Source organism: Pholis gunnellus (assembly GCF_910591455.1).
Source record: "Pholis gunnellus genome assembly, chromosome: 11".
Classification (NCBI taxonomy): domain Eukaryota; kingdom Metazoa; phylum Chordata; class Actinopteri; order Perciformes; family Pholidae; genus Pholis; species Pholis gunnellus.
The window spans coordinates 5,472,503-5,499,189 of NC_136538.1; the positions used below are offsets into that span (position 1 = coordinate 5,472,503).

Genomic DNA, 26,687 nt, shown 5'->3' on the forward strand with positions numbered 1-26,687 from the left:
AAACGACAAGACCTCTGGAACTTGTTTGCATGGATTTCTTATCACTGGAACCAGAATAAAGGACATTCTTGTAATCACAGATCATTTCACAAAGTATGCAGTGGCCATTCCCACACCCAATCAAAAAGCCAAGACAGTCGCGAAATGTCTATGGGACAACTTTCTCATTCACTATGGAATTCTGGAAAAACTTCACAGTGATCAAGGACCAGACTTTGAGTCGTGGACTATAAAGGAACTGTGTGAAATGGCTGGAATGCATAAAATAAGGACTACTCCATACCACCCGAGAGGAAACCCAGTTGAGCGATTCAATCGTACACTGTTGGACATGCTTGGAATTCTAACTGATCAGGACAAAACACACTGGAAGGATTTTGTGAAACCACTTTTACATGCATACAATTGCACCAAAAAAGATGTCACAGGATTCTCTCCTTACGAACTCATGTTTGGATGCCAACCACGATTGCCAGTTGACCTAGCTTTTGGACTACCTGTCCATGGTCAACATACATCCCATTCACAGTATGTTAAAGATCTTAAATCTCATCTGAAAGAGAGCTACAGAATTGCAACAGAAAATGCTGAAAAAGTCATGCAAAGAAACAAGGCCAGATTCGACAGGCATGTCACTGCCTCTGAATTAGCTGTGGGAGATCGTGTGTTGGTCAGAAATGTTCGTCTCAGAGGCAAACATAAACTTGCCGACAAATGGGAATCTGAGCCCTACATTGTTGTAAAGAGAGCTGGTAATCTTCCGGTCTACACAGTCAGACCTGAAAATAGAGGCATTCCTCTACGAACACTACACATGATCTTTTGCTACCTTGTGGATACTTGACTGCCCCAAAAAGTACTCCATCTGTGAAGCAAACCCCAAAACCAAACCTTCGCTCGAATCATGATCCTCCTGATGATCCTATAGATATGACCACATTCTCGGATGACGAAGAATTAACTCCAAACTACTGGTACAGTGGGCCACCCAGCTCAGAACTTGCCAGATTCACAACCATAATTGGCATTCCAACAGATTCTGTCATGGCCCCTTCCAACACAGTCCCTGCAACCTTAGAGACCCCACAACGCACAGCCGCTGATGATCCAAACCAAGGGAAGGTTACTCAGCAGCTGGCTGACTTACCTGATGCAGCCAACAGCCCAGAGGGCTCAGTCGCAACAGGAGACACAGAACCCGAATTAATAACTAACGATGCTGCAGATGAAGCTGCGTATCATCCTACAGACAATGATTCAAACCTTTCACTTGACAGTAATTATGAGGTTCCTCTAAGACATTCGACTAGAACCAGGAAGCCGCCAGAGCGACTTCAGTATACAAAACTTGGACACCCAGTATTGAATACTATTCAGTCACTATTGCAGGAGTTAACTAATGTATTTACATATGCTCCAACAGCTTCCGAGGGTCCCTCCTGGGTTACACCACAGCAAGCAATTAACACCTAACCCGTTCCATGTTACGGGACGTACATGAGATTAGGGGGGGAAAGTGTAACCCTCTGATCCAGAAACTATTTTTAATTACGTAGCCAATCACGGACCGCCAGCTGCCATAAATATCCGGGTCAATATTAGGTCACTTCCTGTTTACCTTTGGTTCAGCCGGACGGCATCTGAGCAGCAGCGGCTACGATCGGTGTCGTAACTAGACCGTGTGGGTTTGCGCACTAAATCTGCAGTCAGCGGTCAGGTTTTTGTGACCGAGTTCCGGAGCACGTAAAGGTTTGGATGGCGAGCTACAAATGGAGATTTCTTTGGACCACAATTCCTTTTCCTTCCCACAAGAGGTGTGGTAGGAACAAACTAAACTGATTCGATGAACTATCTGAGAAACAAAGCTCGCCATCCAAACCTTTACGTGCTCCGGAACTCGGTCACAAAAACCTGACCGCTGACTGCAGATTTAGTGCGCAAACCCACACGGTCTAGTTACGACACCGATCGTAGCCGCTGCTGCTCAGATGCCGTCCGGCTGAACCAAAGGTAAACAGGAAGTGACCTAATATTGACCCGGATATTTATGGCAGCTGGCGGTCTGTGATTGGCTACGTAATTAAAAATAGTTTCTGGATCAGAGGGTTACACTTTCCCCCCTTAACATGTGCTTCTTCTTTTAAGGCATAAAAGGAATTTAAGGACCAGTTGTAAACAGTTATAGATTCTAGGCTTGTCTACGGAGCCCAATTCTCGCTAAAGGAACCACCACTGAGTCACAGATAAGTTTGACTAAGAGTTGTATTGTGATTATATTCCACACAAAAATTAATTACATACAAAAAAAATAAACATTTCAGAAAGGTCAGTTCATTTCATTTTCCATATAGTTCATAGAGTCTCCGTTCAGGTTGTTTCTCATATTGTTCTCCGTTCAGTTAGTTTCTCAGATAGTTCATCGAATCAGTTTAGTTTGTTCCTACCACACCTCTTGTGGGAAGGAAAAGGAATTGTGGTCCAAAGAAATCTCCATTTGTAGCTCGCCATCCAAACCTTTACGTGCTCCGGAACTCGGTCACAAAAACCTGACCTAAAAGGCCACAAGGAATGATAAATGAACATGAACTTTTAAAGGATAAATACAAATATCTGTCATGTTGAAAATCATATTAAGACATCAGTCACTTAATTATTAACAGGTTTTAACAACTGCACAGAATGAATTGAATTGCTTAAACAAAAACAAACCCAAAATAATTACAGGGCTAAAATAAACAAACCTCCATAATCAAATATTGACCCAGCTATGCTAAGCGCTAAGCGCTAAGCTAGCGGGAGCTAGCTAAATGTTAAGCCAGCTGGAGATTACATTTAGTCTTTGTTCTACTCACCGCTGACTGCAGATTTAGTGCGCAAACCCACACGGTCTAGTTACGACACCGATCGTAGCCGCTGCTGCTCAGATGCCGTCCGGCTGAACCAAAGGTAAACAGGAAGTGACCTAATATTGACCCGGATATTTATGGCAGCTGGCGGTCCGTGATTGGCTCCGTAATTAAAAATAGTTTCTGGATCAGAGGGTTACACTTGGCCAATATTTAGTTTTCCACACATTGCAAACTAGTTGGTCTGTATGAGGAAGGTTCCTCTGGGTTTGTACCTGGCTTTGGTGTTAAGACTGTTGATTCAGGTAGTTTTTGATTCAGGAAGGAATGTTCGTACATTTGACTTAAGAGTTGAATAAAACTGTCTTTGAATACTTTATATATTTCTGGGGGAAGCCATCTTTCCCAGAGGGGATGTCGTCTATAGCTTCCTCTATCTCTGTAAATGTAATGGACTTATTCAAAGCCTCTTGTTGTTGTTCATTCATTTGTGGAAGGTTTAAATGTTCTAGAAAGCTGTTTACTTGAGTCACTTTAATGTATTTCTGATGTATAAAGTGATTTGTAATAATTAGTAAATATAGCATTAATCTCCTCAGATTTCAAACGTTTTCCGCTCGAGGTTTTCAGACATGAGACAGAGTTATGACTATTTAAGTTTTGAGAGTCAATTTCCTGGTTTGTTCCCATATTCATACCTTTGTTTTTAGAAAATGATACTTTCTCAGTTTGTTGGGAGATTAAAGTATTAAGAGCAGCCCTTACAACACTCATTTGTTCATAGTTTTCTTTAGTTGGATGTTTGTGCATCTATATTATTTTCTTCTTCTTTCTGCTACTTCAGTCAGGAACACTCGTCATAGATTTTAACTATTTATTGCAACAAATGGAAATACAGTTAAACTTGGGGATGATGGCTCCGCTCTTTGAATGCTCCCCGGATTATCCAGCAGCTACCAACAGCTGGAAGACACCCATGTGAAGCATCAGTCGGACTATTGAACTCTATGTGTAGCAGCAAGCATGCTGCAGACCTCTGCAGACATTATGTTCAGAATAAAAGGAGCAAGCATGCATCCCAAAGAGGTCATACTACATACATGCTGCTGTGAAACCCAGCCAACCACTTCCAAGTACAGCATTTTATGAACTTATTATTTTCATTTATTATGGTGCATTGGGGTACTAATGGTAGTCTCCCAGGTAGCGCTCATAGCTTTTTGAACTGCAATTATATTCAATTAAATTCATTTCAGTACAGCCCAAAATCACAAATTCTCCTCAGAGTTCTTTACAATCTGTACACATACGACATCTTCTCTCCCAGGACCTTCACATCAGAACAGGAAGAACTCTCCAAAAAAAACCTTTAACGGGGAGAAAGAGGAAGAGCCCTTAGGGAGAGCAACAGAGGAGGGATCCCTCTCTCAGGATGGACAGAAATGCAATAGATGTCAGGTGAACAGAATGAACAACATCTGTGGCTCTCAGTCCGTAAGCTGCTGAGGACCAGCGACCCGTAGCTTCCAGTGTAGATGCTGGGACCAGAGCGGTTGCAGAGGTAGCTGCTCCGATGAGGAAGGGGTGCGAGGTGTATATCTGAGGAGGATGTCCACCTCATATGCAGAGGAGACGGAGTTGGTGGTAAAGAAAGACCTTGAAGTGGCTTTTCTTTGTCGGTCAGAAACAAGGGTTCGTCTTGCATCGCACCAGGACGCCGTTGCAGGTACCGGGTTATTGAAGATAGAGGATAGAATGCAGTGTTAGTGAGATAACAACATTCTAACCTTTACCTTCCCTGTCAGAGGTAGATGGAGTACATGTGAGCATCTATGATGATGTCGGAAATAGTAAGATCATGCAAAGGATCGAAAGAGTCCGAGCTGGTTGTGAATCCACCACCGAGGAACCCATAAAGCAGTGAAAACGTGGTCTCCAGTCATGAATCTATGCGTGATCTAAAACACCCCCGCCTTAAAGAGACACCAGTTTGTGCATTAAAGGTAATGAAGGGGAGACGCTCATCGTTGCTTCCTGGATGCTCTTCTTTAAGCCGTTGAACAGGAGGCGAATGAAGGAGTTCCCGAGCAGGCTACATACTGAGGGGTCTGCACATCTTAAATGAACTTGATACCTGCAACACTTGCTTTGATGGAAGAAGGTTGGATTTCTGGGATTCTTAACATTGCGCAATAAAAGCACATTTTTTGCTAGCTGTCTGCAAACCATTGATCATTGTAGATTCCCCCAAAACCAACAGAAGGAGCTACGAGAGCGACTAATGTTTCTGTATAGTTGTAGGAGAACGAGATACTGTTCCAACTATAATGCAGCGACATGAAAGAATGAAATATGTTTATCTCGCCATTTGATGCTGAAAAGGTGCCACTGAGACAGATGAATGCATGACATGAAGGTTTGAGATATTAATACTTGGAGCGCTATCATCATGAGGGGCTGAGAGTAAATCATCAGACACGTCACTTTTTATTTTATTTATATATTCAGAGTATGTTTGAAAAGCTCTACCTATGCATTATGCAGAATATGAAGGAGGAGGACGACCATGAGGCCCAGTCATGGAGCCTTCACAACACTTTGACCAACACTTGTTCACTATTTCTGGTTCTTCAGAGCAGATGAAGGTTTTTACAGACATGGAGACTTTTGGAAGAAAACCTTGAACTAGACCAGTAAATAAATAATTAACTAAAGATTGGATGTTCCACTAGTTTAGGGGCGCCTCCCTAATATAATGGTAGGGGAAACACTGTTAATGTTTTTTCATTTCTTGAACACAGCAGAATTAAATTAAACTAGAAAATTTCGCAAGAACTTTTGACAGTGTGGCTTCTACTGCCCGAAGACGTCGCAATATACATACACGCCGATGTTACCGGTAGTGTCGTTCAGGTTCAATTGAGATATCGCTTCTCTCTTTTCTGCATTTTAGATTCATACTCATGGATTGAATCTTGTATTTGTGATGGACAGTCCCGCTTAACAGCATTCCAACAATTAATAGTCCCGCAGGATTACAGTCAGTGTGGTTTTGTGCCACAAAACCACACGAACTAACATCCTCACTGAGAGGATTTGATTCCTTAGCTGAGGAGAAATTGTAGCTGCAGGTGGAAAGAATGACTCCAGTTGGAGCTGCGGGGACTGCATTACCCAGCGTTCTATGCGGCATGACGTCAATAGAGAGCGCTCCGGCTTCCGTAGTAGTGACGTGGAGCCGCAGCCACGGCCGTAGATGTCCCAGAACCGAGCGGGTTTCCAGAAGCAGGAAGCGGACATCCGTCTCGCGAGAGAGGACTGAATGTTAGTGAGGAGAGGACCGGGTCCTTCTCCTGAAGTGTGACGTAAGGATGGAGTCTTGCTCTTCTTAGCCGAGGTGCTAGCGTCAGTGAATGCATCATGCGTCATCTTCCGGCTCGAGATGAGACATGATGAGCGTGGATATGGTGAGCAGCGTGAATCTCCAGAAGCGTTGATGTGTAAGCTTTTCCAGCAGTGCGGTCTGTAACAGCGTGGTGAAGACATTCACAATAACAATATTTTCTCCATATAGATGAGCATAAATTAATACATAGCACCCGTTTGGGTCAGACTGTACTGTCTCAATGACAAAAGGTAATAGTTTCCTAATGATGATCACAACTCCTCTACTTCTGGTGGAATCAGATCAGAACACAGCTGACCTACCCAGTCTTTGTTCAGTTCATCATGCTCCTCCTTACTTAAATGGGTCTCCTGTAGTAAAGCAGTATCTGCTCTCTCTTTTTGAAGCTCCTTCAGTATTTTACTCTTTTTGATTGGGTGATTGGCACCTTTGATGTTCCAGCTGTGGATCCTCAGTTCTTCAGATCTTCGCATAACCATTATGAATATATAGTTGGGGAAAAGTAATCTGCTGAGCTGTTTTTAATTCCATATCATCAGTTTTTGGTGAATAGGCCGCGTTTTGACCCTCAGAGGCAGAAGGTTGTTGGTTCACATGTGGCTTGAAGTTAATGTGAGAGCGACGTCTCTCCACCTCCTTCATAAAGTCCTCTGCATCCTTTTCTTCTCCACACTTGATGTGAAGAACAGAGGGATAGAGAAGCGAGTAGTCCATGTTCATGTCCACAAGTTTCCTTTTGATGTGTTCAAAGTCTCTGCACTGTAGCCGGGGTACAAGTGGATCCTGGTGTTGATGATGAGGAGCTCGCCCTTTTGTCTGGAGAGGTGAAGAGTTTGAACTTTCTCCTGAAACTCAGGAATCTTACCAGGATTGGCCTTGGACCAGTTGAGCTTGTGTTGTGGTTTCTCTGTGTGGGGCTGAGTGAGCTCTCTCCATTACCGGGAGATTAGGAAAGTGTTCCTGACCCAAGAGGTGTAGGATCAGCTGCTGCACAAAGCCAATGACATCCCGGCCTTCTGCCTTTTCTGGAGCTTTAACGAGACCAATGTTGGAGCGTCTGCTGTAATTCTCCATTGAATTCTGTTTCAGCTCTTTTCTTTTTCAATGTGACTGAAGCAGGTTTTTAAGTCCTCAATGTCGTCTTCATGCAGCTGACTCTTTGTTGTGCTGCAGTGGTTTGGTGTTTACCTCTTATATTATAATATATAATAGATAATAATGAATATCAGCGCCGTATTCATGGTTCAGTGGAAGCATCAAGCCGTGATATGAAGTCTGGTTCACACTGGCTGATTGCGTCCATGAGCGACTGAAGGGAGACTTGACTTTGGTCGCCATACTTTGGGTTCAGATGTCAGAGATTTCACAGGTAATCAGCTACTTGTTCACTAGTTTAAAGGTCGTACATCCGTTGGTTTGAACTCTTAGAGGTTCTATTAACAAAGTGACTCAGCCTGTTGTAGATTTAATGTTCAAACTGGAGCCACACACCACCAGGAAACAAGTTTTCAGTCACTTTGTCATTTATTTTGACAGGACATTACTGTGAGGTGAATATGTCTGAATCCCACGGTTCTACATAAAAGAAAGAAAAGACATTACAACATATAATATGTTTTAATAATAAAGTCGTCCGTTAAATTATAACAGACAAGTTAAAACATATATAATCCGCTAATTATCGAAAATACATCGTAATATGGATCAAAAGAAATAAAGTCCTACTTACATTGGAGAACCATTCCAAAAGACACATGGAAACAGAACATACACTCATTTCAGGATAAAGAGGAAGAAGGCCTCAGCTAGGCCTCTATTTATACTGTGGGAGGTCCTACCATAAGTGGTGTAGTGAATCACCACTTGGGGCCTCCTGTGGGAAGGAGGGCGAACAGCATGCAGTTTCTAACAGCTGCCCCCGGATTTGTGCAGCAAATATGTTTTATTTAGGTTCTTCATCGGTTATTGCGGGGAGTGGTATTAATCTGTAAACGGGGCGTGTGTATTCACGACCTTGAATAGTGACCTTAGCACTGCGAACCTTTCCATCCTTTCCGGGATAGGTTTCAAATATCCTTCCAATAGGCCATGATGCTCGAAGGTATTGGGGATCAACTATCATCACAACCTGACCTACAATCAAGTTCTCCTTGTCAGTTTCCCACTTTTGCCTGGTTTGTAGGTTTGGAAGATAATAGCGGATGAAGGCTGTCCAGAAACGATCGGCCAGGATCTGACTGTGGTGCCATTTTCTTCTGCGAAGGAGCCCCTGGTGTGACTGGGTCTGGGTCAGCAAGGTCTGAAGAGATATATCCAAGAGGTTTTGAATTCAAAATGCCTTCGAACAGTTTCTGTTGTCGGTTGGTTTCCTAATGCAATGTTGAGGGCCATTTTAATTGATTTTATCTCTCGTTCCTAGCTTCCACCAAAGTGTGGGGCAGATGGAGGATTGAACTGGAAGTTCACTTGTGTGTGGGCTAATTGTTGCTTTAAGTCTGGTGCCATGGCCTCAAAGGCACCTTTCGGCTCTGCTTCTCCTCCTCTGAAATTAGTCCCACAGTTGGAGAGTAGTTCGAAGGGTTTCCCTTTGCGTGAGACAAACATTAGGAATGTATCTGTATCCATACTGTTAAGCAGCTCAAGATGAATGCAACGTGTTGTTCGGCATTTGAAGAGCATGCCCCACCTTTTCTCTGTGCGGCGGCCGACTTTCACAGTGAAGGGCCCAAAACAGTCCATGCCTGTGGACCAGAAGGGGGGCTTAAACAGTCTAAGACGGGCTGGAAGAAGGTCTGTCATTTTGGGATTTTGGGCTCTCCATCTCTGACAGTCTTGACATTGGTGTTGATGCTGGCGAATGGCTTGACGACCACGCAGAATCCAGTACCTGCGTCTGATTTCCCCTAAGGCACGCTCAGGGCCTGGGTGGAGGAGTTTCTCATCGTAATCTTTGATAATGAGTTTGGTTATGGTATGTTTCGGGTCCAATATAATTGGATGGATGTTATCCTGGTTAAGGGTCTCCGCTCTTCGAAGTTGACCTCCCTGTCTGATGAGACCAAGATCAGGGTCATACTCAGGAGACAGGGGGAGGAGTTTGCTACTCTTTGGTATTGGTTTATTACCTTTGAGGGCATTGCATTCCTCAGGGAAACACTCCGATTGGGCTCGTTGTAGAAGATGCCTTTCTGCGCTTGTATAACATTGGGCTATGTTTGAGATATGATCCGCCGCCCCATGAAGCATATTCTTTGTTTCCTTTATCAGATCATCCCAGCTGCTGAACTTGTTCAGATCAGGGACGTTGGCGTCATCCGACATCACTGCCTCACAGAACATGGATTTCCTTAGCTCCTCAACAGGCTCTGATTCAGCTGGCATGCATGGATTGGCTGGCCAATAGCTGTTGTTCAGCAAGAGGAATGGAGGGCCTTGGCTCCATCTGTGTTGCTGAGAAAGCTGTAGGAGGGTTTTGTCCCGGGTCAGGTCATCAGTTGGATTATTCTTCGAGTCAACATATCTCCAGCTCTTTGTGTTAGTCAGAGTCTGAATCTCAGCTATTCTTGTGCCAACAAACACCTTGTAGCGACAGGACTCAGATGTTAGCCATGACAGGACAGTTGTAGAATCTGTCCAGAGGATCACTGACTGTAGAGGAATAGTGAGTTCAGACTTGAGTAAGCTAGCCAACTGGGCACCCGATAGGGCTGCGCACAGTTCAAGTCGGGGGATAGATAGCTGGCGTTTAGGGACAACACGAGACCTGGACATGATGAAACTGACATGGTTGTCATTTGTCAGAAGGTAGGCAACAGCACCATACACACGCTCAGAGGCATCACAGAATACATGCAGATGGGATTCATCGGTGGCTGCATCAGTTGAGGGGGACAGATAACTGCGAGGAAAGTGAATGTCAGGGAGATTCTGCAGCTCCGACTCCCATGCTCTCCATTTCTTCAACAACCTATCTGGTTTGATTATGTTATCCCATCCTCTTTCCTGCTTCCATAGATCCTGTACTAGGATCTTTGCACGGGTTGTGAAAGGGGTCAGATTGCCCAGAGGATCATATTGGCTTGCCAGCACCTTGAATACGTTTCTCATTGTAGGCTGATGGTAAATGATGGGTCTGTTCTTGTAACCCAACATGTCTGTGAAGCAGTTCCATTGGAGGCCTAGTGTCAGCTCTTTGGGGTCTCCATTTCCTGAGAGCCACAATTCGCTGGTTTCGGACTTTGCGTCTGGTGGGAGATGGTTTATTACAGCCGGATCATTACTAGCCCATTGTCTGATGTTAAACCCACCATCAGCAAGGAGAGGTCTCATTTTGTCAATGAAGGACTTGGCTTCATGAGAAGAAGGGAAACTTTGGAGGCAGTTATCAACATAAAAACAATGTTTGACAGATTGAAGGACCTCCTCATTGCCATTAGAGTGATCTTGGACATGTTTGTGGACTGCATAGGTAGCGCAGCATGGGCTACAGGTTGTCCCAAATGGCAAGACTTGCCATTCGTAAACACTGGGCTCCTGGTTTAGCTGCATCCCTCTCCATATGAAACGCAATAGGGCATACCTGATGGAACATTCCTTTGATATCCCTGCAGATGGCAATGGCGTGTTGGCGGAATCTGAGTAGAACCTGTTGCATTTTCTCTCTTCAACAATATACTATTGGTTGTTTTCCCTCAGTGTCTCAGGCTTCCGGGGAGGCTAGGCCGGTTTTAGCAAACCCTTTGCCCCTATTTCGACACCAGAGGTACTTCCACAATAGCAATTATCACCTCCCACTCCCTAGGTTCCTTACTGTAAACAGCCTATCGGTTTACCAATGTTGGGTAACGATTTCAAGGAGGATTTTTAGTTTTTAGAACAATTCACACTGAACTACACGAATCCGGTTCTGTAGGTTCACTTGGTGGGATTTAGGCAGATGTCTTAACTACCAGGACACTTAGGCAGAACCTGTGGGTGGATTTACCCCACTGTGAACAACCTACTTTTTGGTTTCTTTAGAGACGTTTTATAAGGTTTGACCAATCACGAGTCTAAATAAGAATTCACACTCACCTCTGACGGAAGGCGCCCCTCCTGGTACGATGAAGGGGGAGAAGGAAAGAAAAAGAGGAAACTCTAGTTCTAAGTTCCTTGCAATACTATGGTAGAGCAAGTGTCTTTATTTCCAAAAACAATTTAGTACAAGTTTACATGCTAAAGCGTATATTTCCTTTTATAGGAAAAATCTGTGTGAAGGGTCTCTACATAAAGTGAGTTAAAGTGTATATGTCTAAAAGTGTTCTACAATTTTCATTCTATTTCCTCTTATAGGAAAGCTATAACATTCTTCTATTTCCACATTCAAGTTGGTACTAGTCTATTTTCTATTTGCTTCTCTACAATTTAGTTCTATTTCCTCTTTTAGGAAAGTTATTCCTCTTATAGGAAAGTTATTAAAAGGTGTTTTATAATTGAATTCTATTTCCTCTCATAGGAAAGTTATTCCTCTTTTAGGAAGGTTATTCCTCTTATAGGTAAGTTAAAAACATAATACTATTTCCTCTTATAGGAAAGTTATAAGCTATGTGTTTCTCAAGAGGGAGTACCTGAAAGATCTAATGCAGCAAGCGCTCTCCCTGGTCCGGAGAAAAACGCGCTGAAGCAAAGAGTGTGTGCTCTTTTTATAACACTTTCTGCAGGGGGGACAGGATGCCCCCACCCTCTTTTGCAGGCTTCCTATCGGGCCTCCTATGGAGGCCCTCCTCTTACATGATGTAATTCATTTACAGTAGAAGCATAGCTGTGGCTGAGATTACCTAATATGGTGTTTCAGTACATTTAACCCATTCAGTCCTGTACTGTGCATGTGAGCATAATATAGCAGGCTTCCCTAGGATACAGTTTTTTGACAGTTGTTACAACATTATTTGATATTACACAACAAACCCCAAGGAGGGAAGGGCCCAGTGTGGGTCCAGGCAGAAGACATTTGTTTAGGTTGTGTCCCATGTATTCGAAGGAGCAGTCAAACACAACTCTATGTTTGTTGTTATGTTTGACAATGTGATGTGGGAAATATCAGGTTTCCTGCTGTTGGTATACCTGCTCATTAGGAATCCTCTTAACATACCCAGGCTGCACAAGCTTAATCAATTCCTCTTGGTATTTATCAGCCAGTTTGGAGTCTATGGACAGGCGTCTTTCTGTAGCAAAGAGTCGGGGCAGGACAGCTTCCTTTGGAGCCTGAAAGGCAGGAGTGTCGGGAGCTCTTAGTAGTGGAGTAGCATAGTGCATTACGCCATCTATATCTACCCTAACCGGCCTAGAATGAAGTAGAGCGAGAGCTAGCTTGTCTTGTTTTGACCTTGTGGCTGTCTTTTCATTGACGTAGGGCAACGTGTCAATCTGCCAGAGTCTTTCAACATTACGCAGCAATTCGCTTTTGAGGCAAGTAAGATTTAAGGCGATAGTGTGCTGGGTTTGGAATAAGCTGGCTGGCCCTTAGAGGGCCCATCCTAGCCTAGTGTGTACTGCCAATGGGCCACCAGGGGGCCCCATGAGTATTGGCTCTGTGGCTGTGATGAGCGTAGTCCGAGCCAATGAGGACAAGAGGGCATGCACGATCGATAGACTGTAGTGGAATACCTCTGAGGTGTTGATACTGTTCTTGAAGCTGCTTTACGGGGTATGTGTGCTCTGACAGGCCACGATTTTCTGCAGTGAATGCTCCCTTGATAACATGCCTTTCAGTTGGCTGGTTGATAGGGGAAATTTCAAAGGACACAGATGCTCCATTAAATCGTACAATATCCTGTCTCACTGTCCGTAATGAGATCGTTTCAGGCCGAGGTGTGAGGCCCAAACGCTGAACAGCCTGGGGAAGCAGAATAGATCTATCTGCACCATCATCAAGGACTGCGTAGGTTTCAATGGTCCTCTCCCCATTGTGGAGACGTATGTTGATAACTTTCAACTTGACTTTATGGGAGCGATTGGGTTTGTCCATGTAGAGGAGCTCTGAGGGAGAGGAGGTGAACATCACAGTAGCTGATTTGTTTACATTGTCATCATGGAGGTTGGTCAGGTAAAGCTCCTTACAGATGTTACATGGCCTCTTTAAGGTGCATTTGTCCATTTTGTGTATTCTCCCACATTTTCTGCATCTCCCCTTCTCTTTGAGCCATTCCGTAATGTCTCTCTTGGATAGTTTTTTAAGTTCTGTGCATGCACCAAGGAAATGGTCTCTGACATTGCAGTAGGGACAGTAAGGCTGTGGCTTATTGAAATTTACCTTTCCTTCGGTGTAGGCTCTCGGTGTGCTATCTCTCTTGGATGTTGTTGATAAGTAGGCAGAGGATACTTGTCTGAGAGGCTGCCGTTCCTTCCAGGTTTGTGGTCGTTCCTGTTTGTGGACTTCGACAGCTCTCTCGGATATACGTTTAGCTCTTGACTTTGACTGTAGCCAGGTTGAAAGGTCGAGGAGGGAGTATGTTTGGTTTGCCTGCCCAGTCAGAATGCCACGATTAATACAGTGTTCGACAAATCCGTCTCTATACTGCACAGGGAGTTTACTGAGGAGTCTGTCAACATGAGAGCCACATTTTAGTTCAGACCCATTAGGGCCCTCCAGGGACAGCAGCATTCCCACCAGAGCATGGGCAGAAAGGGAAAAATCATCAAAGGCCTCTACATCACCTATGCGAATATTCGGGGAATTCAAAATTGCTCCAATCTGACTTTGGACCAGCAGCCTTGGTTGACCATATTTTTCTTGAAGTGCTAGGAGTGCAGTGGAATATGCTCTTGCTTCATGCATGCTGGATCTAGCCAATTTGTTTGCTCCTGGGTGCTGGAGATGTTCTAGGAGGACCTGGTATTTATATTGCTCGGTTAGATGGTGATGATTGTCAAGGAGGTTATCCAGAGCCATTTTAAGGAGGGCAAAATCGCTCTCTCTGCCACTCTTAAACACAGGGAGTGAAGGTGTTGGTATTCCATAGGCAGAGGCAATGAACAAATCGATGACATTGGGTGTTTGAGAATGTGGGTAAACAGGCTGCTGAAATGACATGGCTTGCATTAGAGGTAAACTACCAGTGAAAGTGGGCTGTGCAGAACCAGGCATCGATGATGTATAAATAGGGGCTTGGACATTGACCGGAGATGCAGGTACATGGTGAATAGACAGCGATGAAGGTATTATCTTGGCGGATGTATGGTGACTTGGAGAGTGTATAGCCTGGGCAGACACATGGTGAATGGATAACGGTGCAGCTTGAGCAGTGGCTACAGAGCGCAAATAGTGATCCTGGACGCGCCCTAAGCTTTGCTGTGTCGTTTAAGGCATGGGAAGGGTCTGGGAGGCCCTAGGTTGTTCTCCGGGAAAGCCACGTTGAGGATGCAGGGGGGTTAAAACCGAATGAGAGTGAGAGTCAGTGTACATCAGGTTTGGGGGCAGGAGTGAATATCCTAGAGGTTGGCAGATTATAAAAGGAAGAGGTGGCTGCATTTCCATGATGAGATGAGGGAGTAGGCGCAAAGGCTCCACCTTGGTCTTCATCTTCAGAGAGATTCTGTCTAATAAAACTGGAAACAAGCTGGGCTGACTCAAGCTCTTGTTCTTTAATACGAATGCGTCGGTTCATGTCAACCTGTCTAACAATTCGCTCTCTCTCCTTGTGTGCATCTTCTTGTCTTTGCTGGGCAGCTCTGGCTTTCTCGTCAATTGATTTACATTGCTCATCGAGCTCTTTGTCCTCTTGTCTTTGTCTTCTAAGCTCCTCCAGCTGATCTCTCCTTTCCTTCTCCTCCAGAATGTTGGCATGGAGAGCACTCAAATTGGAAGCATGGCTGCTCCTGGAACCCTTACTAACAAGAGAGCGTGTGGTGCTATAAGTCCTCTTACTGTACGAGCTACGTGAACCATGGGTTTGTGTAGTTGTCTTATGCTGTGATATGTGACTACCGTAGTAGTCAGGGGGGCGCCGATCACGCTTAGGTCTAGCCCCAGGGTCATGGCTGATTGGCTGTGAGAGGGGTTTAGCTAGTATATCATGAGATACTGATGGCAAAGGAACCTGGCTCTCATTGTCGGGGGAAGGCAACAATCGTTCAGGTGAAAAGCCAGGCTCCGTCTCCCGAGCAGGTGCAGATGACCGAGCCGAAGTTGGAGACAACTCTGGGGCAGCCCCTTCAATGCCGAGGTGGGCCAAGTCCACCATGCCCTGGCGCTCACCATCCATGTTCACAACACAAGGAGCCTCAGCCTCATAGGTGGCCCCATCCATAGACACACTGCCATCAGTCTCCGAATCAGCCATTCTATGTCGGGGTGTGGAGTGTGGCTCAGTTTCCGGCTTGAAGGACCATTTGTTGTAGATTTAATAGATTCAAACTCGAGCCACACACCACCAGGAAACAAGTTTTCAGTCACTTTGTCGTTTATTTTGACTGGACAATACTGTGAGGTGAATATGTCTGAATCCCACAGTTCTACATAAAAGAAAGAGAAGAGATTACAACATATAATATGTTCTAATAATAAAGTCGTCCGTTGAATTATAACAGACAAGTTAAAACATATATAATCCGCAGTGAGACTCACGCACGTGAGACCACGACCCGGAACCGACACAACTACTTTATAAGCTGATAATATGTCACATGTTGTGTTTACAGCTTGTTTTTACTGAACCACAAGTGGACAAAGAAATCAATTGATGCAGGTTTAAACATGTGATTCAATGATTCAATCAAATTGATGATTGTCAATATAATACTGATAATAATAGATCATGAACAAGTGAACATCATGAGCTGTCGTCATGGGCCAATCAGAAGAAGCTCCAGTGAAGTCAAAGAGTATGAGCTGATGAATAATAAGTGCTCCATGTGAACATGAATAACAAAGCTCTGTGTGTGAGAGCGATGTAATGTCCATGTTTCATGCTGCTCTGACCCCCCTCCTCCTTTCAGGGTGGAGCCTGCTGGAGTCCGATGGTTCAGACCAGGTCTGAGGAAGTGTAAGTGTGCTTTGAGTTTGATTCATGAAAACAAAGCATCTTCAGACTGTGACATCACTCATTCACATCTCTGATGTCATCATCAAACAGATGATAGATTAATAACTGCAGCTGTGTTGTGTCTTGTTCTCTCCATCAGATTCCTGTAAACTCACACTCGACACAAACACAGTGAACAGAAACCTCATACTGTCTGACAACAACAGGAAGGTGACACATGTGTATGGGGAGTATCAGTCATATCCTGATCATCCAGACAGGTTTGACTACTGGAAGCAGCTGCTGTGTAGAACTGGTCTGACTGGTCGCTGTTACTGGGAGGTCGAGTGGAGAGGAGACGTTTATATATCAGTGAGTTACAGAGGAATCAGGAGGAGAGGAGACAGTGGAGACTGTTTGTTTGGAATGAATGATCTGTCCTGGAGTCTGTGGTGCTCTGATGTTGGTTACTCTGTCTGTCACAATAAGACAAGAACACCCATCACCACCTCCTCCTCCTCCTCCTCCTCCTCCTCCTCCTCCTCCTCCTCCTCCTCCTCCTCCTCCTCCTCTGGTAGAGTAGCAGTGTATGTGGACTGTCCTGCTGGCTCTCTGTCCTTCTACAGAGTCTCCTCTGACACACTGATCCACCTCCACACCTTCAACACCACATTCACTGAACCTCTTTATCCTGGCTTTGGGTTTGGGTCCAGGTTCAGGTTCTGGTCCACGTCCAGTTCTGGTTCCTCGGTGTCTCTGTGTCTGTGAATTGGTGTGTTTTGTGTTATGTACAGCCGGTTTGCAGTGCGCATTGTATATGCTAGAAATCAGTGGCGGGCCGTGGATTTTATACCTGGGCCTTCAGTGCTGTTCTACACTTCTAATAACCTCATTATGACGTCACAGCTACGGGTTATTATTTGTTTCGTGTAAAAGCCGCATATTCACATAACACTGCAACATTTGACAAATGAAATAAAATGTTACGTAAAGTTCAACACCTAGCATACAAAACACGAAATGCAGAGTGCAGATATATGAATACGAGCATGACGGGACGCTGCGTCATTACCGGACAATATAGTCCAAATCAATGTAACACAATGACAAACTCACAAGAGCAGTCCCATATATTCGTATGACAACAAAGCAACAAATCAATCCAGCAGACCTGCAGCGGATCCACGCATTCCAACACACGAGCACGAGCCATTCAAATATTATTCATAAAAACGCCACGATAGACAAATGAACAGTAGAGGTCAACAAACGAACTTCACTTACCAAATGCTGTCTATTCTCCTTTCTTTGTTGACAAAGAGTTTAATCCCAGTACATCAGTTCCAGTAAGAAGTCCTTCTCCATTCATCGATGCCAGTTGAGCCTCCCCAGTTGTATTTCGCCGGTCGTCGTCGGTCTGCCGCCGCCGGTCGGTTGTCCGTAGTCCGCCACAGTTCGGTCGTCGTCTTCGGCCGTGGACCGGTGAAGGGCGGGCCGCGGTTGTGGAGCTGTTTCCCTGCGAACGTGGTCGTTGAGTTGTAGATCCACTCGAGTCTCTCCAAAAGTACCAACGCTCAGTTAAAATGAAACACATTCACAGCCATAACATGTGCAACGCTTCTCCGACGCTGCATACAAATCCTTTTCCTGGCTGGTCAGGGCTGCTAGCTGTGGGGTCGTTTCTTACTATGTCCAGTTTGTTCAGAAATGTCCTTCTTGAGAAAAGCGTTCCCAGTAACTCCGCCACTAAATCCGTTTCTCCTCCTTCCGCCATTTCATATTAAAAAAACAAAGCTAGGTAAAATGTCTTTCAAATATTTCCACTTGAACTCTGTCTGCTACAACCAATGCTAGCAAGCATTATGTTTCGCGGGCACATAGTCACGTGCCCGCCCACTGACCAATCACAGCACACTCTGCACCTTGCAGCAGAAAGGCATCTGGACTCTGAGCTGCAGTAATGCTGACGTAACTAGGCCTGCAAACCGCTCTGGTGCGTCCATGAATCTCAAACTAAAGATCTGATTGGTTGAATCAACAATATCGTCCCCATTCAACTTAAACTGCACATGGAAGCACTGGGTGAGTCTGCAGGCTGGGGCCTCTCTTCTTACCTAGAGACACAGAGGTGAACTCTGATTGGATAAAAGCTCTACTTAAAACAAGCTGCACTGAAGCGGAGCAACTGAGGAACACAGTAGCTGTGCAATGAGAACATAAGATAATGGAAAAATATTTTTATAAATTATAATACATATAAGAAAAAATTAAATGTATTTAAGAAAAAATGTTAAATTATAAAATAGCTATAACTTTGTGATTCTGTTTAGGCCCGCGGGCCGGATGCGGCCCGTCTCCACATTTGGTCCGGCCCCCTGAACAATACCAGAGACGCATTATGATTTTTTTTCAGTCTGCACATTTAATCGAATTTTAATTGCGATCACGATTTTGGCTGCCACGATTAAATGAGCATGATCGTCTGCGATATTAATAGGGCTGCAACTAACGATTATTTTAATAATCGATTAATCTGTCGATTATTTGTTCGATTAATCGATGAATCGGATTAAAAAAAAAAAGCATTAGTTTCTAACCCTTTTTTCAAAAACAGAACTGACAAAACAACAAATTCACAGTGCAAAAAATCTTCATAAAGTGCACAAACAGGTTGCTCGAACATCCCTGAGCTGTTAAAGTAATAATTAAAAAAAATAAATGGACTAATATCAGGAGTGGGGTTCAGCGGGTTACCCACGCCTCTCGGCCAAGGGTAGACACACGCTGATCCACTCAGTGTGTGCAGCCCCGGACATCTAAGGGCATCACAGACCTGTTAATGCTTAATCTCGTGGCTGAACGCCACTCGTCCCTCTGAGAAGCTGGACGCCGACCGCACGGGGCCACGTAACTAGTTAGCATGCCGGAGTCTCGTTCGTTATCGGAATTAACCAGACAAATCGCTCCACCGACTAAGAACGGCCATGCACCACCACCCACAGAATCCAGAAAGAGCATCAATCTGTCAATCCTTTCCGTGTCCGGGCCGGGTGAGGTTCCCCCGGCCGTCCCTCTTAATCATGGCCCCAGTTCAGAGAAAAACCCACAAAATAGAACCTGTAGCCACACTGGTCATAAAAGAGTCCACGCTTATTCCTGATGTTCACGTTTATTATTGTCCTCTCATGGAACACCGGGAAAACTAGAGACACAAAACAGCTTCATGTACAAACAACAAAGAAACAAATACTCTTGTCTCTCATCACCTACAAGTATAACAGCACTTTAATGAGTGAACTGAATACACGTCACCGTGTTCTGGTAGACCAGCAGTAGAATAACACGGGGAAGAAAAAGTTTGCTGTTTTCTCCCGCCATTTCTCATCTTTCTGAGCTCCGCTTAACTTCCGGTTTAATGGTCACGTTACAAAAACAAAAGCTCGTCTATCATAAGTAAAACAACGGCACGGTTACGAGTTAAACACAAGGTACCCAAAATGGCAGTAAATGTAATTATTATAATTGCAGAAATAAACTAAAAATAATACAAATCGCGTAAATCCACTTCCGGTGTTGTCACGGCAACGTTTATACGCCGGTCAGCGTCAGCTACAGAACCGGAGTCCTGTTCCGTTATTCCGAGCTGCTGTGAACACTCAAACATCTCCGCGACTTATTGAGTGGCGTAATAATCGCGCGACACAACGAATCGATAATGAAATTCGTTGCCAACTCTTTTGATAATCGATTTTTATCGATTTTATCGATTCGTTGTTGCAGCCCTAGATATTAACGTTTAAAATACGTACTCTGCTACATATCAAATAAAACGCTTCCTGAATCATCCAACCACCAGGGGGCGAACAAGATGAGAGCTGTCATGCGCGCACCCTGTAGAAGTAGAAGAGTAGAAGAAGTAGAAGAGCCGAGAGACGGGAGCTTGAAGGACGAGTACTTGTGCTTAATTTATTTACACGCCGGCATGTCATGTCTGTCACTACATGGTCGCGCGTTTTCAATTCCCCTGCTCTCTGTATCGCGCATGGCGGTGTTCCGCCCCGATCCGCGCGCACGATGCAACAGTCGCTCACCTGCGAGTAGCACGCACGTAGCACCCCCCCCCCCCCCCATAATCGGGCCCTAGGTCAAACGATAAATTCAGTGATGTGGCCCTCACAGGAAAAAGTTTGGGGACCCCTGGTAGGATGACGTGCTTTCATTGTGTATGGAGTGTGCATTCCTCCCTGTGGCCAGCAGGGGGCAGGGTGGTGATTTCTGCTTTGCTTCGTCCGGCTTTACGGCAGTAGAGATACGACCATAAGTGCGCGAAGCCGCTTCATTCTGTGGAGCAGACGAGATGAACACGCGTGGAATCTTCCTGTGTCGTCTGTGTGTCCTGTTTACAGAACATTAGCATCAGCCTACTTGGTTCCAGTCCTGGTGTAACATGTGTGTGAAGCATGCTGATATGAAATCTGAAGATATATGCAGGCTGCCATTAACAGGTGATTAAAGCTGCTCTAGTGTTCTTCTAGTCGATGTGTTCTTCAGGTGACACGAGGCTGATCTTGATCCTTCTGTTCAGGTTCAGGTCTAAATCCAGAACTACAGCGAGTTTCTGGCTTGTTTGTGGTTTCTCATAATCCACCATATTGTAAAAAGAAGTTCCTTCTATATTATTAATAAAGTGAGTTTTGTTCACTCTGACTGATTTCACAGCTGATGGAGAATATGTGGTGACAAAGGTCAGAACGTGTGAATCTAACGGGGACAAGTTAGTTGAGATCTTCTGAATGATTTCGTGAGGAAAGACCTCTGCTGCCCTCTAGTGACCAAAGCTGAGAACACACGTGTAGCTCCAATGATGAAAACCAATGAAATTAAAACCAATATCTTTCATCTCTAACTTTTGTCTTTAATGTTGAGGACGTGACTTAGTGTAAACGGTGAGGAAGACTTCCTCCTCCTCCTCCTCTCTGAGAAACATTGCTGAAGATGAACCATGTTTAACAACAATGCTTTACTGCAGACATGTTTGTATTGTAAACCGCTCAGATTATTTAACTTTATTTTTACTGGTCTTCTTAAAAACCTGTCAGACAGGAGTCTTAACTCGAGGCCACGTCATTCTGTGTGGCCCGCAAGAAAAAATAAAGAATATTAAAAGTTAGACTTGATAATAAAAAAAGTCATAATGATGAGATATAAAGTCATAATGATGCTTAAACACAGTCATAAGCAGCTCTTTGGCTGTTACTCTACATGTAACATGTACATGTGTTGTGAGTACACTGAAGACTTTAAACGAGTCTTTACAACACATGAAATACTTCATGTAGGATTGTACAAACACACCCTTGAAAGGATGTTAAGCTTTGAACAAAGTTATTGTAATAACTTGTCTTTGATATTTTCTTTAATAGTGTGATAGAGGAATGTGGGTTTAACCCTAAATTAAAAGGATTTAAGTTATAATAACAGAAATGTGTGTAAGCTATTATGTTGAGTATGTTAAGAAGCAGGGTTCCTGTATATGTGTTTGTGCTTTTATTGTGAAGGAGGAGACGGAAGGAGAGAGGGCGTGAAGAAGTGTGTTTTTGAATTAAAGTAGCTGCCGTCTTGGCGCTGAATACGGAGCTCGTGGTTCTTGTATTATTCTTATTATCCTCACATATATGCGCAACGTAAACCCTCGGCTACATTGGTGGCAGCGGTGGGATTGCTTTCCTACTGAAAAGACCCATCGTCAGATAAGTGAAGAAGACAGTTCACCGAAGTTTGAGCTAGTTAGTTAACGTAGCTAACTGCTAACACCCGCTTAGCTTAACTGTGTACAGTGTTCAGCTAGCACGAGTCGGAGAGTCAGTTCCGCGTCTGTGTGGGGCCATCTCACGTTGCATCGCCATAGTAAGCACAGCGAGTGAAAACAAAAAAAACAAACGACAGAATGTTGAAATTCGAAGACGACCTGCTGGGCTACAGTGGGCGGCGCGGAGATCAGCCTTTCGCCAGCAATGTCAGGATTGAACTTCCACCGCCCTTTGCCGGAGAGGAAAAGCAAAGTTTTCCCTGCTGGTCCAGACAGTATGAAGTAGCTGTGAAGGCGCTGGTAGGAGGCAGCGGAGGTGACTATGATTACGAACTGGCTAGGATCTTGCCAACGCAGCTGACCAAGGCTGCTTTTCTCCTGTGGGATAGCCTGCCAGCGGCCGTGCAGACCGACTATTCTGCAGTAAAGGAGAAATTACTGGAAGCTTTTGGACAAAGACATTTTCTGGACTGTTTCAGAGCGAACTTCTCTGCCCGTGTTCGTGCTCCAGGTGAGAGTTTGGAAGTGTATGCAGCAGACATAAGCAAGCTAGTTCAAGAAGCATTCCCGGGCTACGGTGATATAGCTCACAGAGAGGAGAAATTTCGCAGATTTCTGGCTGGACTCGATCCGGTTCTGAGAGCTAAATGTCACGAGCAGGGGGCCACTGAGTTGGAGGGGGCCACTGAGTTGGAGGAGGCCCTGGTCATTGCTGGCCGATGGCCAGAGAGACTCTAAAGATGGACTATGTCAACACCCATGTGAGCCAGCCTCTTACAGGAAGCGGTACAGCACCAATGGTACAGCCCATATCTGATAGTGGGGGCTTGTACAGAACGATGGACAGAATTACTGAAGAGATGAGAGAAATGAGGATAGAGATGAGGAGAATGGCAGAGGAAAACAGTCGACTGAGATCCAGTGGCTGGAAGGACGAATGGAAAACCTCTCACTCAGTGCGTGGAGGTCAGTGTCAGTGTGTGTGCGGGGAGCAGGGCTGCCAGTCACGTCGCCTGCGGGGTGAACAGAGAGGACGTTCCCCTGACCATGCCTGGCGGGAACGTGGAGCAGAAAGAGGTCCCGGGGAAAACAGGATTACCGGGCGCCTTACGATAACCGAGCCGGCTCTCCAACTTGGAGGGGCCCTAGATCTGCCAGGGGCCCCTTTAATGAGGAAACACAGAGGAAGAGAGGAGTGCGTTTTCTCTCTCCCAAGAGAGGACCCAGCCGATCAGTCGGGAAACAGAATGTAGCTGATGTTGAGGCCCAAACACCAGCTACCACACCTATGGGCTCAGCCAATAATGCATCGATACAAGACGCGACAAAGTGACAGAGTACCTCATATGTGAGGGGGAGCATTGAAGGGACTGAGATCAACATATTGGTGGACTCAGGGGCTACAGAGTCGTTTATCAGTGCTGATTTTCGCATGTCAGTTTCAGTGCTGCGCGAGCGTTCCATTAATGCTGACTTTATTGCTGCACGTGCTGTGAATGGCCAGATGCTGGACACATTGGGCGCCATAACTACCACCCTACATCTGGGTAATGAATCCTGGCAGCATGTTTTCTATGTACTTCCTGGGTCTACACAAGCAGCACTGCTGGGCCTGGACTTTCTGGTCCCTAATCATGCCCTCTTGGATTTTTCCCGTGGCAGACTGCAGTTATGGGACACTGATATTCCATTTTTGAGTGGCAAAGACTTGATTCCTGAGTGTTGTAATGTCTCAATCGCAACTGCTATGACATTGCCACCCCTCAGCGAGATGCTGGTGCCTGTGTGTGTGTCCCCGGCCGGGGCCATTGACCAGCTGCCTGACTTTGTGGGCTACTTAGCACCTAACCTCCGGAGTAAGAGTGAGTGTGTCGTTGCACACACAGTGACTTTGGTGAAGGATGGGGTTACTACCGCCCGTGTGTTAAATCCTACAGATCAAGACATGGTACTGAGAAAGGGCATGCATCTAGGGGAGTTTTTCTCTGTGAATGAGTCTGAGCTGGTGTCACTCCCTCAGATCCCAGTGGAGACAGTTTCCGCCACCTCATCCACTGAAGTGCCTTTTGTATCACTGGAGGAGTCTCCGACTAGTCAGCAGCAGAAGGCACAATTGGTTGCATTGCTAGCAGAACACCAGGAGATATTCAGCACATCCAGAGGAGTGCCTGGCAAATGCACGCTTATTCAACATCGCATCAAAACTGGCAATCATCCTCCCCAGCGACAGCGCGCTTACCGGACTTCACCAGAAAAGAGAGGAGAAATAGACCGGCAGGTGGCAGCCCTGTTGGCTGACGGGGTAATTGAAGAGAGCTGCAGCCCCTGGGCATCGCCTGTCGTCCTTGTAAAAAAGAAGAATGGTGAGTGGAGATTCTGCATTGACTACCGTCGCTTGAACAGTGTAACGGTGAAAGACTGTCATCCCCTTCCCAGGGTGGATGATACATTGGATGCGTTAGCAGGCTCCCTGTGGTTTAGCACATTAGATTTCTCTAATGGCTACTGGCAGGTTGAGGTTGCTGAGGAAGACAGAGAGAAAATGGCTTTCACGACGGGCAGGGGCCTCTACCAGTGGCAGTCGATGCCTATGGGTCTCACCAACTCGCCTGCAACGTTTCAGCGGACGATGGAGCTGGTGCTAAGAGGGCTGCCATGGCAGGTGTGTATGGTGTATCTCGATGATGTTCTGATATACAGCCCCACCTTCGAGAGTCATCTCTCCAGTCTGCGTGAAGTTTTCTCCAGGATCCAAGCAGCAGGTCTCAAACTAAACCCTAAAAAGTGCCACCTAGCTCAAGATCATGTGGTGTTCCTGGGGCATGTTGTTTCTCGCCACGGCCTACAGCCAGACCCTCGAAACACTGACAAGGTAAGAACGTGGCCTACACCACGGAATCCAACTGAAGTGAGAGCGTTTGTGGGTTTATGCTCTTACTATAGACGTTTTGTGAAGGACTTTGCCAAGCGTGCAGCACCTCTGCACCACCTGACGTGTAAAGGCACGCCGTTCCAATGGACCACTGAATGTGATGAGGCCTTTGAGTATCTTAAAGGAGTGCTCTCAGAGGCCCCGATTGTCACTATGCCTGACTTCAGCATCCCCTTTAAAGTGTACACAGATGCCTCCATGGAAGCAGTGGGGGCCGTGTTGGCTCAAGACAGGGAAGGACTAGAGAGAGTGGTGGTGTATGCTAGTCAGTCGCTCACTCCCACCGAAAGGCGCTGGTCCACGTTTGACAGAGAACTGTGGGCTATAGTGTGGGCTGTACGCCAATTCAGACATTACATCGGAGCGGCGGCCTTCACCATTATAACTGATCATAGGCCTCTGTTGGGCCTCCGCAGCATGTCTATTGACAAAGATCCCACTGGAAGAAGAGCACGGTGGATATTGGAGCTGGATCCATTCAACACAAGGATGGAAAACAGCATACTAATGCTGATGCTCTCTCACGGCGGCCACATGATCCTGTGGCTGGTACGGTGAATGACGCCTCACGAGAAATTGCCACACAGGTGAATGCAGTAGGCTCAGACAGGGAGTCAGGTGTTCCCCAAGCCGACAGTCTGTTGACACCGCCATCTGCGGTGAACCTCCCAACCTCTGACCTCATCACAGGGGGGCAACCGTTGGTACTGGACAGTGAGATAAATGACCTGTCTTTCATACATGCACTTTCTCATGATGGGACTGGACTGAGAGAACTGCAACAAGCCGACCCAGATATTGCTACGGTGTTGGATTGGAGGGATTCTCGACCACCTCGTGGGCAGATGAGAGGCAGCTCCAGGTGGCTGCGGAAGTTATGGACTGAATATCCTCGTCTTTCTGTGGTGAATGGCCTACTCTGCCGGAGAGTGACTTCCTCCCTCACAGGGGGTGCTCAGTATCAAGTGGTCGTGCCCTCATCGCTTGTCCCTGATGTGCTGCACCATCTTCATGGAGGCCCTGTGGCGGCGCATTTCTCAGTGGAACGAGTGTGGGAACGAGCAAGGCAAACTTGTTATTGGCCCTCTATGTTCAAAGACATTCGACAGTGGTGTGAGCAGTGCCTCCCATGTCAGACCTGCAGAGCCCCTGTGCCTAAGCACCGGGCACCAATGGGCGGGTCCCAAGCAACTCGACCATTCCAGAGAGTGGCAATGGACATTCTTGAATTACCAGTGACTGCTAAGGGCAACAGATATGTGTTAGTAGTAGAAGACTACTTCTCCAAGTTTGTAAACCTGTATGCTCTTCCTAATCAAACGGCACTATCAGTAGCACAGTGTCTGTTTAAGGATTACGTGCTGGTACATGGTGTTCCAGAAATTGTTCACAGTGACCAGGGCCGGCAGTTCGAAGCGGGGGTTGTTCAAAGACTGTGTCAACTTTTAGGGATTAAGAAGACACGCACCACACCGTATAATCCCAAATCCGACGGCATGGTCGAGAGATTTAATCGGACTCTCATCGATCAACTGGCCAAATCACTGCTTGCCTGCGGAGGTGAATGGGATGAGTATCTGAAACAGGTGGCTTTTGCCTATAACACCTCTGTTCATGCTTCCACTAACTACACTCCTTACTTTTTAACTCATGGGCGGGAAGCTCGTGTCCCGGTGGATGTGTTGGTGCCATC

The 26,687-nt window shown here is 45.6% G+C and overlaps 1 protein-coding gene across 2 annotated transcripts in view; it reads left to right on the plus strand.

The window, feature by feature from the left end:
• Positions 1-26,687, plus strand: part of LOC306703177 (NACHT, LRR and PYD domains-containing protein 3-like) — a 92,176-nt gene that overhangs the window by 19,319 nt on the left and 46,170 nt on the right. Inside the window, exons 13-14 of one of the 2 annotated variants that reach the window (XM_079169048.1) lie at positions 16,228-16,274; positions 16,414-18,969. The exons of the other annotated variant lie outside the window; for it this stretch is intronic. Of the exons in view, the coding sequence (XP_079025174.1) occupies positions 16,228-16,274; positions 16,414-17,021 (655 nt within the window). The 3' untranslated portion in view covers positions 17,022-18,969. Of the gene's footprint in view, positions 1-16,227; positions 16,275-16,413; positions 18,970-26,687 lie in introns of those variants that run through there. 2 annotated transcript variants of the gene reach the window in all.